At 43.3% G+C, this 19,135-nt stretch overlaps 1 protein-coding gene across 1 annotated transcript in view; it reads left to right on the top strand.

Moving 5' to 3' along the window:
- The first annotated feature begins 965 nt into the window (after positions 1 to 965).
- Pstpip2 (proline-serine-threonine phosphatase interacting protein 2) overlaps positions 966 to 19,135 on the top strand; it is a 76,550-nt gene continuing 58,380 nt past the window's right edge. Inside the window, exon 1 of the mRNA XM_047526518.1 lies at positions 966 to 1,154. Coding sequence (XP_047382474.1) covers positions 1,122 to 1,154 — 33 coding nt within the window. The 5' untranslated portion in view covers positions 966 to 1,121. The remainder of the gene's footprint in view (positions 1,155 to 19,135) is intronic.

Genomic DNA, 19,135 nt, shown 5'->3' with positions numbered 1-19,135 from the left:
TTGGTGGGGTTTCATCACAATAGACTTGGGGTGGTGTTATGGGGTACAGAAGATTTTAGTCTTTCAAGGTCACCCCAGCAACTGCCTTTTCACTGTGTCTGGACCCAATTAGAACAAGTACAGGAGGCAAATGGTTGCCTTTCCAAGCTGGGTTGCGGGAAGTGTATGAGCCAGTGACGGTACCCTTGACCTTCATCCTCCCCTCCTTGAGTATCTACTTCTTGCCTTGGGGTGACTGATGACTGTCTTGCCTCTGGTTCTGTCAAGAACTAGAAACAGGTCTCACTAGGTCTAGAGATGGATCTGACTTGCTCAGGCAGAGGGTGGCAGAGTGGAGTGAGACAAGGAAGCTCGGGGTTCCTACTGCTGTGGTGGCATTGGTGGAGAAAGGACTTGTATTCTGAGGACCCCACGAGGGTCAGAGAAAAGCTGGGCTGCTGCTAAGGGACATAGAGTTGAGGGGAAACTGCAATAATGACATTTTAGACTAAAACTAAAACTTCAAGGCCTGACCTGCAATAGGGCCTCCTGGGGTCACGCACAAGACTGGCCAAAGCGTCTACTTCTTAAGTGACTGCTACCTTGCCAGTTCCCAGGCTTTAGGGAGCTTGCACCGGGTCTTCACCACCACCCTCTGGGATCAGGCTGGCTCCAGGGTTCCTTTCACCGAACCAAAGAGCCTGGATTTCTCCTCGAGTGATTCGGTTGAGGGGATCTGGTGGGCAGAAAACGGAGCCGAATTCCGGAAGGAGACACGACCAGTTCTTTGCAACCCTCAAAGGCTTCCTGAAGGAGGGAGGATTCAGGGCTAACTTATTGATGATTGCATGTCACCGAGGCGCTATAAGTTGGCCCGGGTCCGGGCGCAGATCGCGCACCCTTCACCGGGCGAGTGCGTCTGTCCCTCCTCATTCCGGGGCGCTGGCTGGCGGGAATGGGTGGAGCGCAGAGTGCGGACTCGGGCGGGCGGAATCGGGCGTGGCTTAGGACCCGGGGGCGGTTTCCCTGCGCGACTGTGGAACTCCGAAGTTGTGCCTGACCGAGGGCTGTGACAGGCAGGCCTGCCGGCGTGTTCCCTCCTGCGGCACCGACTCCCCTCCGCGCCACCGACTCGCGCCAACATGACCGGCTCACTGTTCAAGGCAAACTTTTGGGTAAGTGGAGGGAGCACAGCGGGTCTGCCTTGGCTGAGGACAGGACCGAGGGGCGCGGCGAGCGGGCCCCCAGCTCCGGCACCACTCAGTGACCGGGCGTCCCCGGCTCGGCGAGGCCCAGTCCTACTGCTCTAGGGGCACACCCGGAGCGGACCACGGTGGCTGTCCTCTCGCTGCCCCAGGCCTCTACCACCGCGTCCGCAAATCCCTGGAGTCAGTCCCTAGGGTCCACTTGTACCCCCCACGAGTGCGTACTGCAGAGGACAGGCATAGCCAGAGACACCTTGGATCGGGACACTACACCTCTAACCTCACCGATGAAAACTGAGCCCAAAGGGAGGAGCGACCGGTCTGGGCAGAGTCGCCGCTGGCGGCTGAGCCTGAGCAGGTTTGGGAAGACCTGGGGTGGGGGCGTGAGCTTCGTCAGGCAGACGCGGCAGTCACCCCCAGGGGCCAGCTTTTCCACAAAGGTACAGTGCGGAGGGTTTCCCCGCTGGGACTTCATCCTGTCTGACATCCCTGTTTTCTGACCCCTTCCGAGCCCATGGGGCACCCCACAGAGGCCAAGGCGTGAGAGCACCTCAGAGCTGGTGGAGGCATCTAAGGCCAGCCAGAGACGGTCCAGATCCTAGGCATCAGGTCTTCCTGTCCCTTCCCTCTGTCAGTCCTCTTCCCCAACCTGTCACTCCCCTGGTAACTCTTAAAGGTCCAGGCCCCCTCATTTAGATGAAGGACCCTCATCCCTTTAGGAAAGAGCAGGAAGCTGCAACACCTGAGAGTTGGCCTACAGCAGCCAAGGGGTCCTACTTGGGACCCTACTTGTCCCCTCATTTAGCTTCACAACTACCTAGCAGGTCCTTGTCCCTACTGTGGGCTGCTTTGTGGAGAAGGCTGGGACCTTCCTCAGGGACCAAGTTTAGACCCTGTCTGGTGAGGTTGAAGTTTTTGAGTCCTGGGGACTGCCCACCAGTAGGCTGAAGGGCTGTGGCAGCCTCATACACCTGGCTCTCCCAAGAAGCCTGCGAATTCTCCAAGCACAATATAGAGCTTTGGGGTCCCCATGACAGGCACTGTGAAAAAAAGCAGGGCAGCGTTGCCTTTCCCCCCTCAAAGTGTGATACCCAGTCTTGAGATCTCAGTGCAGATGTCACTGCTGGAAGCCTTTCTTGACTGCCCCCAGTAGGCCCTGCTCACACAGGCCTCACCTGCTCCTTCTTGCATTTACTAGCTAATGAGTTCGGTGGTCCACAGAACACAGCACTTGTGGACACATCCGGGCCTACTCTCTACACCACTGCCCCTTGCAGAGCAGGCACACAGTGGGTTCTCATCAAATATTTTTTGAATGAGTCAAATGGGTCTGAAGTCCCACGGGGTATGTGAGTTGGGAGAGCTGAAGTCTCCTTCCTCACAGGGCCCCTGGCCACAGTAAGGCAGGCCCCTCAGCTGTTCTGTATGCATTCTTTGGGGAGCGGCCAGGCGAGGGTGAGAATGAAGTCTGGGTTGAGAGAATTTGGGTAAAGTGACAGACTCTCTGGACTTATACTTTCAGAAGTTACCTGAGACCCCAGGTGACAGTTTGCAGAGGCATCTTCCATCTTTAGTTTCCTGTGACCATTGATGTCATATAATAAAAACAATTGCTATCCGTACTACACACAGACTCTGTCAAGCACTGCTCCAAACGCTCCCCTCACAGCTACCCTGTGGGATAGCTTACTTATCAGCCAATTTTACAGATGAGGAAACTGAGAGCAGGGAGCTTAAGCAACATTCCCAAGACCTTAGAGCTGAGAAATAGTGACTCACAGCTTCGCGTGGACTAATTGCTCAGCAAGTACCTCGAAAAGGGTGGCACGGAGGCTGGGGTTGTGGCTCAGTGGCAGAGCACTTGTCTAGCTCACTTGAGGCGCTGGGTTTGATCTCCAGCACCACATACAAAAACGAAATAAACAAAATAAAGAATAAAACATCAGACCTCTGCTATTTAAAAAAAAAAAAATAGGTAGCACAGGGAGAGAGTGTCCCAGTGTAGCTTCTGTATGGCCTCTTTGACATGCCAGGGGTGCAGGTGAGCAGTCTTTGACTCTTCACATGAGTCTGTCTTTCTCCTCCAGCTCCAACCATGAGTTCCTGGATGGTAGGCATGCGTGTTCCCACTGGCTCAGAGCCCAGCACCTGCCATTGTTCTTAGCATATGGATACCCAGGAATCAGACGGATAGGACACAGTCAGCCAGGACTTAGGAGAAAAGAGCAGGGAGAAGCTGTTGGAGACGTAAGGGCTGCCTGCTGGGGCTTTCATGTTCTCAGGGAGTAGGGGAGGCGGGATGTTGACTGTGCCAAGGAGATGGCAATAATGTTTGTGTTTTAGGGATGAGAGCTAGTGATTGGATAAGGTAGAAAACTCTGGAAATATATGGACATCGATTTACTAGATTTAGTAAATTTCTCTGGATCAGGCACTCTAATGGAGGTGACCTTCGTAGGAGTAAAACCACCACCTGTAGCAAGCTTGGTTTAAAGATGGATGTCGCCTAGGAAGTGAGGTGGGGAGGGAAGTTTTGACCTTGAACATCTGACCTTAAGAATATGGAGGAGGAAACTGTGGCATATATAAACAATGGAATATTACTCCGCAATGAAGAATGATAAAATTATGGCATTTGCAGGCAAATGGATGAAATTGGAGAATATCATGCTAAGTGAGATAAGCCAATCTCAAAAAACTAAAGGACGAATGATCTCGCTGATAAGCGGATGAGGACATATAATGGGGGGGTGGGAGGGGTTAGCGTTAGGTTTAGGGTTAGGTTTAGGGTTAGGGATAAGGAGGGTGGTAAGAATGGAGGAAGGAAGGACTGTGTAGAGGGAAAAGGGGTGGGAGGGGTGGGGGGGAACGGAAAAAAATAATGAATCAAACATCATTGCCCTATGTAAATTTATGATTACACAAATGGTATGCCTTGACTCCATGTACAAATAGGAAGCAACATGTATCCCATTTGTATACAATAATAAAATAAAGAAATAAATAAATAAAAAATAAAGCTTACTGGGGAATAATAAATGACACTTCTGAAAGTAACAAAAAATTTTATTCAAAGAAGTAAAGTATACCACTGGAACACAAACAAATAAAAAAATAAAAAAGAAGAATATGGAGGAGGAGCTGGGTGCAGTGGCACATGCTGTAATCCCAGTGGCTCAGGAGGCAGAGGCAGGAGGATCCAGAGTTCAAAGTCAGCCTCAGCAAAAACGAGGTGTTATGCAACTTAGTGAGACCCTGTCTCTAAATAAAATACAAAATAGGACTGGGGATGTGGCTCAGGGGTCGAGTGCCCCTGAGTTAAATTCCCAGTACTGCCCCGGGCCCTGCAAGAAAAAAAAAAAAAAAAGAATATGGAGGAGGAAGGGACTGGGAGTGGGGACCATCCAGCAGGGGCCGGGAAACTGGATCTCAGGTGGAGGGATCCATTCCAGTGTGGAGACTGTGGGAAGAGGATGGAGATGGGAGGTGGAACTGCAGAGATACAAGAGGTCAAAGCTGCAGGCCAGAATGAAGGTGAAAGAGGAGAGGAGAGCAGAGGAGGGCGGGCTTGGGCTTTGTAGAAGGGGAACTGGAAAATGAGGTGGGGGCCCCTCAAATAAGGAAGTTAGTAGGAGGAACTGGTTTTCAGAGACAGAAGGAGGAGGAGGAGGTGGCGGCAGAAGTTATGTTAACAATATTTAGTCAAGTTTAGCACCTGGAAAGACCAAGGCCAGCAGAGTACAAAGCTCCCCTCTGCACCAGTACATGTTCCTGCCCCTCGGCCCCATGCCAGGGTTGCTTCTTTGGGGCGCTCTTGATGAAGTGGAATTGTCTGGGGGACAGGACAGGGTGCCAGGCAACAGAGTTTGGAAGTGTTCTAATATTTTAATAACCAATACGCTCTTGGCATTGTGTATCCCTTGATATTCGCTGGTTGATATTCTGGGTTCGTGGAGCTGGTGGAGATAGCTCTTGGAAAGGGTGTCTGGGTGAGAGAATTCATGGAATAGCATGAAGAGCAGGAGTGTCACTTGCTATCAGCAGAGGCTCTGAGACACACTACAGTTGGCTATCCTTGGAGAGGTTGCCTAAATCTGTCAAGTCTCTGTTGTCCTTTGAATAAAAATGGGTTTTATAATAATAGCATCTACTCCACAGGACTCTTGTGAGGATTAAACCAGAGGGTTTAGTGCAGTTCCCAGTCCAGAGTGAGCACCTGTAATTATTAGCTATTGTTATTATCAGGGCAGATGACAATTAAAGGAGGGAGGGGACAGTTACTCAAGGAGAAAGAATAAAGAGATAAAGTCCAAAAAGAAGCACTTATGGCAAATACCTGTTTTTAGGGTGGGGGAGCAAGGGGACAGAGAAAGAGAGGCAGGGATAAAAGGATATAACCAGAAAAGTCATCGCAGCCCAAGAGAAGAACATTCCAAGGAGTCGAGAAGCCCATTGTTAAATGAAGTACATGTTTCTGAAAAAGTATAAGTCATTTTGTACTTTACAAATAATTTTATTTAAAGGCACTCTAAACATGTTAATTTAAAGGAAACTTTTGGTGGATCTGTTTCAAAAGGAAATAATCAGTATTCTTTAAAACTGGGATTGGGAAGCTGGGCATGGTGGTGCTCCCCTGTAATTCCAGAGACTCGGGAGGTCAAGGCAGGAGGATTGCAAGGTCAAGGCCAGCCTCAGCGATTTATGGAGGCCCTACGCAACTTAGTGAGACCGTTTCTCAAAATAAAAAATAAAAAGGGCTGGGATATGGCTCAGTAGTTAAGCACCCCTGGGTTCTATCCCTGGTATCAATTAAAAAAAAAAAAAAAAAAAAAAAAAAGGAAAAATCCCAACCCAAAAATCAAACAAACAAAAAACAAACAACTGGGATGATTCCCAGCTGAGTTTGCCTGATATTAGTGCAAGGCTTAGTGTATCTTCTCTGCCACTCCTCCCTGTACATGCTCTCCTTGTGCCTGGTTGTTTAAGCTGTGTAATTTATTTTTGTTATCTTTGATGGCTCCTCATCAGAATAAGATGATGACCAGGGATGTGGTTTCCAGAGTGCCAGGGAATGGGAGGAGAAATTCCAGTCTTTGGCAAGATCAGACATGGTGCTCTTCAGATGGGGGAGTGCTCAGACACGGTGTCTTTCAAATGTGGGCACACACAGGTGACTGTAGAACCTGTTCCAGAAGGGGTAGATTAGAGCATCCCCACCCCAGGGGATTTCCAGGTGCCTCCCTTGAGCTCGAGGTCCAACCTGCCCCTGGATGGTCTTCCTGATTCCCAAGGCTCTGGGTCCTTTCCAGCTTCCTAGTCTCTGTCTCAGCAGCTTGTAGTAGATGGGGCCCCTTTTTCTACCTAGGGATTGACCTGGGGAAGTCCTGGGGCCAGCCAAACTAGCAATTAACCTGTTGTTAACCCAGGGACGTCTGTTTGCTCCCAAACCTTTGACCAAATGTGAATCTTGTCTTTGGGGACCTTTCCAGAACTGGAGCTGATGCTATGACAGGCATCCCTTTTCTCTATGGGGTGCTAGTAAGTCAGGGTGGAAGCCTGCCTTTTATTTATTTTAATATAGAGAGAGGGGGGAAAAAAGATACTGTCACAACAGCCACTCCATGCTGACCTCATGTGCTACTTTATACAATGTTTAGGTAGTTGTTCTAATTTTTAAAAACTCTCTCTTGGATCTGGTCCCTTGAATACCATGAAGACTATTTTGTATTGTTTTGCTTAAGTGGCAAAAGGCAAAGTCAAGTCATTGGCGGCTACCCCCTCCAACTCCTTCTTCCCAGAGCAGCCAGAGGAAGCTATCTTTAAAATAATTGTCAAAATTCCACATCTTCTTCTACCTGAAAAATTTAACAAATAAGGCATGCGACCTATCTTTTAAGGAAAACAAAAATATTTTACTGAAATACACAAGACAAAAACTGGATAAGTGGAAAAGCACAGAGGGTTTTGACTGGTAAAATTAACTTTTTCTTGGGGGGGTGGTGCCAGGGATTGAACTAAGGGGCACTTAACCACTGAAATATGTCCCCAGCCCTTTTAAAAATATTTTATATAAAGATAGGGTCTCACTGGGTTTCTGAAGGCCTCGCTAAATTGCTGAGGCTGGCTTTGAGCTCATGATCCTCCTGTCTCAGTCTCCTGAGCCACTGGGATTACAGGTGTGTGCCACCACGCCTGGCTAATTTTTAATAGTAACATAAAATTGAGAAAATTAGCTGGGAATGGTGGTGCATGCCTGTAATCCCAGTGACTAGGGAGGCTGAGGCAGGGTCACGAGACCCTGTCTCTAAATAAAATGTAAAAAAGGGCTGGGGATATTGAGGTTCAGTGGTAAAGCACCCCTGGGTTCACTTTCTGTTGCCAAAAATTTTTTTTTTTTTTTTAAGAAAACTAAAAGGATATCATTAGGGGCTGAGGTTGTGGCTCAGTGGTAGAGTGCTTGCCTTGCATGTGTGAGGCACTGAGTTAGATCCTCAGCCCTGCATAAAAATTAATAAAAAAATAAAATAAAGGTATTGTGTCCATCTACAACTAAAAAAAAGTTATTATTAATTTGATATTTTCCCCAATATTTTTCTCTGTATTAATATAATGATAGTATATGTATTATTTTATATTGCAGTTTCAACTAAAATATCATAATTTTATTTGATATATTGTGATCTATTTTCCTAATGACTATTTAAAAACACAAGGGACACAACTATTCTCTTTCTGGTTGGCAAATATGGAATTGCCAAACTTTTCTGTAATAAATAATATTGTGATGCACGTTATTCATGTAAGGCATTTAAACTTGAGATTCTTTAAATATCTATTTCTGGAAACATGTAATAGAACTTGTCACTACCCAGCTGTGTTCCTGTCACCTGTTTCTCTGATAAATCACTCTCTCCCTTTCCATGATGATAATTTCATACCTTTTCCACTGGAACTTCCACCTTTATAGGAGTATCAGTCCTTTCACTGTTCCTTACCTCTGGGAATCTGCTCCAAGGACATATTCCTGGTTATCAAACACAGACTCTATTTTCTCCATCCCCAGAAAATCAGATCCCACTCTATGGGACCTGAAATAGATCTTCAAAAAGACCTCAGCTCTGAGGAGTAGAAAGCATTTACATGAGGCCTTTCCCAATCTCTTGCAGATGGTCAGACAGGTCTAGTCACTATGGGCTGATCCTGTGGGCTGTCTGTCCCTTGCTCAGGCTTTCTCATCTACCTGTCCTATGGGAGTTACTGTCTATCTGTTCAAGCAGGATTCTCATCTGATTCCTGCTCATAAAAGCAGTTGACTTGACCCTGACCAGCCTGACCTCAGGACCACTGTCTTGGCTGGGTCCTCTCCCTGGCTGACACAGGCTGGCATTGGTGGCATCTGTGGATGATGAAATTTCATGTTCCCCCATGTGTCCTCGACTCTAAGTTAGAGGGAGCAAATGGGTTGGAAGATTCAAGGCACCTACTTGGGAGAACATGACTTCTTCCTGTCAGAACGAAAGTGAAGGGCCCCAGGGCCAAAGGTCTCAGCAAGCCAGAAACCTCTGCTCTCAAAGGGCCAGGAAAATCCTGGTGGCAGGGTTTCAGATGGGGGAGCTGGAAGCCTGGAAAGACCAGGGTCCTTGAGAAAGTGAGTGTGCAAAGACTGCAGCCATTTGGGAGGGAACTGTGATGGATTCAGAGAGAACAGGATGTGGGGAGGGAGAGGCCCCCAGGCAAAGGTGGCCATATCCCTCCTGGTCCTGGCTAGGTGTCACTTGAGGTCTTCACACTATTCTACTCAGCGTGTGTGGATGACCTGCCCAAAGCCACTCAGTCAACCAGTTGGGGCCTGAGCTTCCTGTTGTGCAGCAAGGATAGTGAGATCCGCAAGCCTCAATGTGCTTCAAAGGATGATGTGGTCCTTGTCATGCTAAGGAGGTGGCATTGTGGTTGTGATGCACTAGTATGTCAACAGCATAGTGTCTTTGCAATTAATTTAAAAATTGAAAGAATGAAACCAAAGATTGAAGTCACTCACAATTTAAGGAATTATTAGAACAAGTAAAATTTAGTCTTAATCTCTAATGATTTTTATTTAAAGCAAGCACCAGGAAAGAGAGTTATCATATTAACTCAAAGTAATTTAACAATTTGTAAGAAAAAGACCTCATTTTCATTTAAGAAAAATACAAAGATGTAGTAGGGTATCGTTTGGAAAATATTTAGGTATTGTAAAACAAATAGTAATCCTTGTTTTCTCTGTGATTTTAGGCAATTTGAAAAAATAATTATTTTCTTTTTGCTTATCTGTACTTTGAAATGTTTTCTACAATAAAATAAGTATAGCTTTTTTTTTTTTTTTTTTTTTTTAGCGGTACTGGGGATCGAACTCCACTCTACCAGCTGAGCTATCTCCCCAGCCCAAGTATAGCTCTTAAAATGAAGAATTAGAACTGGGGATGTGGTTCAGAGGTAGAGTGTTTACCTAGTATGTGCAAGGTCCTGGGCTCAATCCCCAGTAATCCATGTCCTCTGACAAACAAAGTTAAAAGGCTTTTTTCTTAAAGTATTGAAAATGGGACAAGTAAACCTGTTCAGATCATAGAATAAAAGTTTCAAACCCAGATGAAGTGGACCATCCTGCAAGGCAGAAGCCTGGCCACCTGTTCATACCAAGGCCAAGACCTTTCCCTTTAGGCACAGGGAGATCCCATCCAGCTGGTGACAGGACCAGCCCAATACTTATCCCTGTGGCCAGACTCCTCCTTACCACCTTGGCTTTTAATCAGAGACTTGCCTTTATAGATGTGGATGGCCCATTTTTTTTTTCAGAGGGGTATTGGGGAAATGAATCTAGGAGTCCTCTACCACTGAGCCAATTGCCCAGGCCTTATTTATTTTTTATTTTGAAAAAGGGTCTCATTAACTTGGGATCCTCATGCCTCAGCCTCCTGAGGAGTTAGGATTACAGATTTGTGCCACTGTAATCAGTTGTATTTTTTTAAGCATATAAATGGAAGTTAAGTATATATTCTACAACATGTTCATTGTAGAATAATCATATATTCTGTAATTTTAAAAAATCTTTTAAGTACTCCCCAAGAAATGTAGTGATGAAATCATGTGCACGTGATTTACCTGTGTGACAGTGATTCACCTTCTGGGGGAGCCCTTGTAGAGGTAGAGGTTTCTGCTGAGCGAGGGGAATGTAAGGCAGGACTGGGGTGAGGTACTTGGGTGTGGGTCCAAAATAGAAGGGGTGTCAAAAAAGTCCTTTAGTAATCAAGTTAAATAATTCTTTTAGTGCAGGGGGTTGGGGGGTTACCAGGGATTGAACCTGGGACACTTAACCACATCCACAGTCCTTTTTACTTTTTATTTTGAGACAGGGTCTACTAAGTTGCTGAGGGTCTCACTAAGTTGCTGAGGCTGGCCTCAAACTTGCTATCCTCCTGCCTCAGCCTCCCTGGTCACTGGGATCACAGGTGTGAGCTTCCACAAATAGCAAGATAAATAATTCTTTAATGGAATATATATATATATATTATATATATATAATATATATATATATACACACACATATATAGTATATGTTATATTACATATATATTACATATGTAAATATGTAATATAATATGTATATATACATATATACACACACATACATATTTTGCATGTGACATTCCCAGATCATAATGCAATATTTTTGAAAATCAAGTTAATGCAAAAACAAACAAAAAACAAAAGAAAAAAAAATCCCTTTTGATGAACAAAATGTCAAAATTTTAAAGAAAGCATTTGACCTTATGCTTGCTTCCAACAATCAGAACTGCTCATCTGTGCTGCATAGAGAGAAGGAAGAGGGGCTGTGTGTTTGGGGCCCCTCCAGGAGCTGCATGAATGAGGGTGCACATGTCAACTTCAGTCAGATACTTACCCAATAAGAAAGTGGCCCTGTAGGGGCTAGGGTTGTGGCTCAGTGGTAATGTACCTGCCTAGAACATGTGAGGCACTGGGTTTAAGCCTCAGCGCCACATTAAAAAAAAAAAAAAAAAAAAAAAAAAAAAAAATGCATTGTGTCCATCTGTAACTAAAAATAAAAAAAAGAGAGAATAGAGACATCTTTATTAAAAAAAGAAAGAAAGTTGCCCTGGTAGTGGAAATGTTGGTGTAATCCTGGCTACTAGGTAGGCAGCAGGAGAATAAGAAGTTTGAGGCCAGCCTCAGCAACTTAGTGAGACCCTGACCTGTCTCTAATTGAAAGGGTGAGGATGTAGCTCAGTGGTAAAGTGCTGTGTAAAGATTCTGGGTTTTCCCCTAGATTGGAGCTGGTATGTTTGTTTTCTCTCTTTTCTTATCTGGCTTTTAAAGTGATCTTTCTAATTCACAAGTGAGAATAAAAATGAATTGTGAAAATACAGAAAACGATTTGACTTCACTAATAATTAAAAACTCCAATGAAAATAATACTAGCATTATATTTTTTTACTTAACAAGCTAGCTAGTTTAAAAAAAATGTATTAAGTGCCAGTGTGTTCCACTGGGGAAGGAACAGGGAAGCGGGCAGTAAGTCTTTGCCAGAGGCAGGGTAAATTTTTGTAGTTGTTTTGGAAAGGATTTGGCTGCATGTGTTATGAGACTTAATAATCTCAAATGTTTGCACTTGTTAATTCCTCTTCTAGCAATCAAGCTGAAAGAAGTAGTCCAAATATGAAAAAAATCCCAATTTACCAGAAACAGCATTATTCATACTATCTAAAAGTTTGGAGTAGTCTTGGAAGAGTCAACACTGATTTTACTTTTGGCAAGGGGTCCGGCTGGAGGCACAGGATCAGACATCACAAAGAGAGAAAGAAAGTGTCATAAAGAGCCATTTGCCTGCCCCCCACCCGCCAGAGGAAGTTTGTCCAGAAGGGATCTCTTACTCAAAACCACCTTCCAATAATGGTTTCAAATTTTATTATTTCCTCTTCTCTTAAACTCCCATCTCCGGAGATCCTAGTTTTAAATAACAGACCCTGCAATTCAAATTATCAAAACAAAACAGTTACTTCCACCCTGCTTTTCCACCTAAAAAACTCTTCCTGCTAGTCAGGTGCAATGGTTCATGCCTGTAAGCCCAGAGAGCCTGAGGCAGGAGGATCGTGAGTTCAAAGCCAGACTCAGCAATTTAGCGAGGCTCTGAACAACTCAGCAAGACCCTGTCTCTATTTTTAAAATATTTTAAAAAGGCCTGGGATGTGGCTCAGTGGTTAAGCACCCCTGGGTTCAATCCCTGGTAAGAAAAAGAAAAAGAAAAAGTAAAAAGAAAATTCTTTCCCAGGGCTTCCTGAATCCTCTTCTGTGAGGCCTCCTCTACACCAGCCCTGGTAATGCTGGGATCCTCTGTTCCAACAACCCCATTTCTGTACTTCAGCTTGATGCTACTTGCAATGTTATCCTAGAGGCTCAGTGGCATAAGCTTTTGCCCCATGTGGGTCTGGGTTTGGCCCTGCTTGGCTCTGCTCTTGCTGTTCCATCTTGAGCTGATAGTGGGTGTAACTTCTCTGAGTCTCTGTATCTGCATTGTAACATTCCTAAGGATAGCTGTCAGGGTTGGGATGAAAATTCCCATTTTTAACGAGAGTTTACTGAGTACCTCCTTTATGCTAGCTGCAATGCCAGATTTGAGGTGTTTACACCCTAGTCTGTGGAACTCAGAGTAGCCAAATAAATATATCATACAATTAAGGATCTTGGTAATTGATTGCAGTAGAGGAAATACATAGGATGTGTAAGCTTCCTATTGCTGCTATAACAAATTAGCATAGACTTAGTGGCTTAAAACAACAGAAATTTACCTTACAGTCCTATTTTGCTTTGCAGTGTTAGAGATTGAACTCAGGGTCTCACTTATGCTAGGCAAGTGCCTTACCATTGAGCTACATTCCTAGCCCATCTTATAGTTCTTGATGTCAGAAATCTCTCTGGGCTAAAATCAAGGTGTCAGCAGATTGCATTCCTTAGAGGGGGTTTGGGGGGGATGGAGGGGAGAATTAGTTCTTTGCTTTTTCAAGCTTCTAGAGTTTACCTGCATATTTTGACTTGTGGGCCTCTTTTATCTTCAAAGTCAGCAATCACATTACTCTGTTTCTCTGGCTATTAAGGACCCATGTGATTTCATTGGGCCTTCTTGAACAATCCAGGATAATCTTCCTCATCTCAAAGTCCATAATTTAATTATAGTTGTAAAATCTCTTTTGCCATATGAAGTCACATATTAACTAACTCCACAGACCAGTACATCTCTGAGGGTTATTATTCCCTACCACATTGGGAGATTGAAGTACTGATTTGTATGGGGGACAGATTGGATGTGTGGAACTTCTCTGAGGAGGTGACAGGTGAACTACGATGTGAAAGGCAGAGTCGAGCCAGCCTTGTGAACTGTTTGGGGAATAGGAGAACCTGTTGTGTCTGAGGAATAGAAAGTACAACACGTCATCCAGAGGAAGCAGGCCAAATTGCTAAAAACTGGTTTGATATAAGTGAATTTGCTGAAATGATCCAGTCACTTAAAGGTTGTTTCTAAGGGTTAGAGTTAGGGTTAGGGAGGGGGGCAAGAATGGGGGAAGGAAGGACTGTATAGAGGGAAAGAGGGGTGGGAGGGGTGGGGGGAAGGGAAAAAATAACAGAATGAATCAACCAACATTACCCTATGTAAATTTATGATTATACAAATGGTATGCCTTTACTCCATGTACAAACAGAGAAACAACATGTTAAAAAAAAAGTCATTTCTAGTAATTAACTAGAAAGTTAAAACATGATTATCTCATTTTAAATAATTTTTAAAAATTAATAGGCTTTATTTATTTTTAATTTTTTTTTTTTTTTGTGCCTGGAATTGAACCCAGGGATGCTTAACCACTGAGCTACATCCCCAGCTCTTTAAAAAAAAAAATTTATTAGAGACAGGGTCTTGCTGAGTTGCTTAGGGCCTTGCTAAGTTGCTGAGGTTGGATTTGAACTCTCAATATTCCTACCTCAACTTCCTGCATTTCTGGGATTACAGGCCTGTACCACCATGCCCGGCAAAAGGTTTTTATTATTTAGAGGTTTTAGGTTTATGAAAAAACTGAACAGAAGTAAAGATTTCCCATGAAGGTAGGTTCTTCCTACCCTGTATCTCCTGTTACTAACATCTAGCATTAGTGTGGCACAACTGATGTAGTAATTTACGTACATTATTATCTAAGGTCCATAGTTTATTTTAGTGTTCACTTTTTGTTATCTATGGATTTTAGCAAATAAATAATAATATATTCACCATTATTGCATCATATGGAATATTTTCACTGCCCCCAAATTCCCTGTGCTTCACCTATTCCTCCCTTCCTCCCTTCCTGAATCCTTTGCAACCAATGCTCTTTTTACTTTCTGTAGTTTACCTATTCCAGAAAGTCATATAGTTGGAATCATATAATTTGCAACCTTTTCAGACTGGCTTTTTTGCCTAGAAATATGCATTTAAGATTCCCCCATGTCTTTTTGTGTCTTGATAGTTCATTTCTAATCACTGAACAATATTCCATTGTATGGATGTGCCACCATTTATTTATCTGTTTGCCTGAAGAACATCTTGTACTCAGCCCATAAAGAAAAATAAAATTATGACATTTTCCAGTAAAAGGATAGAACTGGAGACTATCACGCTAAGTGAAATAAGCCAGTCCCAAAAAACCAAATGTCAAATGTTCTTTCTTATACATGGATGTTAACACACAATAAGGTGGAGGATGAGAATAGAAGTTTATTGGATTAGACAAAGGGAAAATCTCTTAGTAGAAGGGAAGGGGGGATGGGAATATGAATGACAGTAGAATGACTCAGATGTAAGTTTCCTGTGTTCATATATATGAATACATGACCAGTGAAACTCCACATCAGGTACAACCACAAGAATGGGTAGCTATACTCCATGTCTGTAGAAAATACACTTTACCTCATGTATAACTAAAAAGAACAACAAAAAAGAACATGTTGGATTCTTCCAAATTTTGGCAATTATGAATAGAGCTGCTATATATAAATATTTGTGTGTGGGTTGGTATGGGCATACTTTTTCACTCAATTTCATTGAGATTTAGTTTCAACAAGTCAGCCTTACTGGTCTAGCTCAGTTGAATGTCATTGTTACACGGGTGTCACATCTAATATGTCTGAGAACTCTGCTGAAAACTCATGCAAGATGTTCACTGGATCTGCCAGTTAGAGGAGCAGAGGAAGTGGACTTGGATGAACTTGTACCAGAAGAAATCCTGCAACTTGCTTCTAAAATCCTATCATTTGAGACATGCTAAAGTCTGAAATTTGAATATACAAAACTTTTTCATTCCCACCAATTGTGGACCTAAAATACGGAAAACCCCAAATACACTGAACTTGAGCTGGTCTCAGTGAAATGGCAATGGTGAAACTAAGAATAAACTAGGGTCTGGGGGTGCAGTCCAGTGGTAGAGTTCTTGTTTAGTGTAACCAAGGTCCCAGGCTCTATCCCCAGAACTGCAACAAGAAAGCCCCAAAACTAAATCTGAAGTTTAAGTTCAATTTAAAACTTTGGAAAAAATTCTCTGGAATAACACAAGTTGATGTCAATTTTATAAAGAGTTTGAAGGAACACGTAGAAACAAAAGCTACATATTTGAGGGGTGGGAGGACCCTGGCTGGCTGAGACATGGGGAGTGAGTACATCCTGGAGTCCACAAGGAATTACTTGGTGTTGTTTCTCAGAATCAAAGTTACTTAGTCTGATGTGCAAACCTGGAGATGATTGCACTTATTTGAATATTACTGGTTGAGTAACACCTTTTGCATTTATATATTTCTGTTCCTACTAGGAGTATAAAGACTTTAGTCAAAGCATAAGCTAGGTCTCAGTCTCTTCATTTATAAAAGGTGGAAATTAATTTTGTGGTTAATCTCTAAGATGCCCTCGAACTCTAACATCCTAGTACTATGGAACATGGCAGGAAAGCAAAGAGATTCTTAGAATACCTAGAATGTTTAGGAAATGGGATATTCTGATTAAGTGATGATTAACCCTGATTAATTTCTGGTTCAAAACTTGTTAGAAATCATGAATCTTTGCCTGGAAACATCCAAGTCTAGAGAACATAAGGAATTTTTTTTTTTTTTTTTTGAGGATTCTTCTGATTATGTGTGGAGGTTTCAGGAATGGAAATGGATAAGATGGAAGAAACTGAATGGCAATGAATGTGCTGAAGCCAGGTTTTACTTAGAAAAGAACCGCTTCCCTTAACATGAAATATTTTCTATTAACTTGCAATTTCTTGGAATGAAGAGTTAAGCTGAGGTTTCCCAGTTATAGCTGTGCAATGCACCCAAGACATTACTCTTTTTTTTGGTACCAGGGATTGAACACAGGGGCGCTTAACCACTGAGCCACATCCCCAACCCTTTTTTATATTTTACTTTGAGACAGGGGCTCACCAAGTTGCTCAGGATTTTGCTAAATTGCTGAGGCTGGTGATCCTCCTGCCTCAGACTCCAGAGCTGCTGGGATCCCAGGCATGCACCCCTGCGCCCTTCCCCAGACCTTACTTCTGTAGGGATGCAGTAGCTTGTCTTCACAGTTGGTTTCTTTAGACTTCCAACTTTATTCCCTTTTGATCATTTAGTTCAACCAGGAAGATAATTGACAGAAATTAAAGATCTTCAAAATTGTATTGTGGTTGGGATGTGGCATGGCGGTATCAGAAGCTGCTTGAAATTTTTGTGGATTGGCTACAAAGCTTGCACTTGGAGTGAGAGGACACATGTCAGCTGGTACAGCATGGTTGGCTGTCCCCTTGGGCTTGACCTCCTTTGGATTCCTGGCTTCCAGTTCTATATTTGCTTTTGATAGTAGTGGCAGCCACTGATTGTTTGATCTGGCTTGCTTTCTTGGCTTGGTGTCTGAACTGCTGAGGTTGGTGTCTTACTCTTGACCCCCTGGGGGAACCTAGTTCTAATTTGGGGGACAGCTAACTCTCAGTAGTTGCCTGCCTCTGCAGTCCAAGGCAGTGTTGGGCATGTCTGGGGGAGTCTGCAGAGAATCCCATGGGCCAGGAGGCAGATGCTGAGACACCACTGGTTTTACCCTAGATAGGTGTCATTGTGTTCCTCTCAGGCATGTCCTCCAGATTTTCAACTTGGCTTTTTTTTTTTGATATAGGGAATTGAACCCACGGGTACTCTACCAGCCCTTTTTATTTTTATTTTGAGACAGGACCTCACTAAGTTTCTGAGACTGGCTTTGAATTTGTCATCCTCCTGCCTCAGCCTCCTGAGCTGCTGGGATTACAAGTGTGCCCCACCATGCCCAGTTGGTTTTCTTCTTGAGTATTGCCTGTTTATATCTCTTACCCACTTGAAAAAAAAAATGGTTCATCTTCACGTGATTGATTTTAGGTGCTTATTATATATGTTAATCCTTGAATAAATGCCACTGTTCTCTGTTCCTAATTTACCATTTGGCTTTTTGCTTTGTTTAGAGTATCTTTTATTTTGAGGGGGGATACTGGGGATTGAACTCAGGGGTACTTGACCACTGGGCCACATCCCCAGCCCTATTTCGTATTTTATTTAGAGACAGGGTCTCACTGAGTTGCTTAGCGCTTCGCTGTTGCTGAGGCTGGCTTTGAACTTGCAATCCTCCCACCTCAACCTCCCAAGTCACTGGGATCATAGGCATGGGGCACCACACCAAGCTAGGATATCTTTTGTTACACAGAATTTTAATCTTTTTAACTTAAAAAATAATTTCAGATTTTCTAAAAAATTGCAAAAATTGTACAGAGAATGACTATGTGCTCTTTACTTGTTTTCCTCAAATGTGACATTTCTTTTCTCCCTCAGTTCCCCTCTTTCTACACATGTACATATGCCTTTTCTTTTTCTTTTATTCTTTTTGTTGTTGTTGCTGGGGATTGAACACAAGGCCTCTTACATGCTTAGTGAGAACTCTACCACTGAGCTACACCTGAGTGCTTTTAATTTTTTATTTTGAGATGGGGGTCTCACTAAGTTGCTAAGTTTGGCCTCAACTTTTTAATCCTCCTGCCTTGGCCTCCTGACTCACTGAGATCACAGATGTGCAACACCATGCCTGGCCTCCCACCATCTTCTTATAAGGACCCTTGTGATCACACTGGGCCTGACTGGATAAGCCAGGATCATCTTCCTATCTCAAGATTCTTTTTTTTTTTTTTTGCGGTGCTGGGGATTTGAACCCAGGGCCTTATGCTTGCAAGGCAAGCACTCTACCAACTGAGCTATATCCCCAGCCCTCAGGATTCTTAATCACATCTTCAAAGTCCTTTATGCTACATGGAAGCATATTCCTAGGTTCTATGAATTGGTTTGTGGATCCTTAAGGGACAATTATTTTAGCCTATCACAGTGGAGTTTTCTAGTTTCTCCTTGTAAAATTACTGAATTCTCCTTTGCAATTAATAAGTGTGTTGAAGGGAGATACCATGTAAACATCCATTTTTTTTCTCCAACAAATGCCAAATCCATTAATTTTAACATCCATTGATAATTCTTGCCTTAACTAATTATTACTAAGATGGTTGCCAATTGATGGTTAAAATTTTTAATAGCATTATTGAAGAATACTTGACATATAATAAACAGCCTATGATTTAAATTTGCAGTTTGATAGGTTTAGACATGTGTACATCTTTATGAAACCACCACAATCAAGATAATAAACATATCCCTAACCCCACAGTTTCCGCATAACCCTTTGGAATCTTCCCCACTCGTTTAATCCCCTGCCCAGGCAACCCCAATCTGCTTTCTGTCACTATAGATGCATTTTCTAGAATTTATATAGTTAGAACTTAATAAGTTCCTTTTTGGTTTTACCTGACTTCTTTCGTTTATACTTATTTTGAGATTCATCC

This window comes from Sciurus carolinensis, chromosome 15 (genome assembly GCF_902686445.1).
Source record: "Sciurus carolinensis chromosome 15, mSciCar1.2, whole genome shotgun sequence".
NCBI lineage: Eukaryota > Metazoa > Chordata > Mammalia > Rodentia > Sciuridae > Sciurus > Sciurus carolinensis.
Note: the sequence above shows the minus strand (reverse complement) of the source record. Positions and strands in the feature narration are given on the sequence as shown.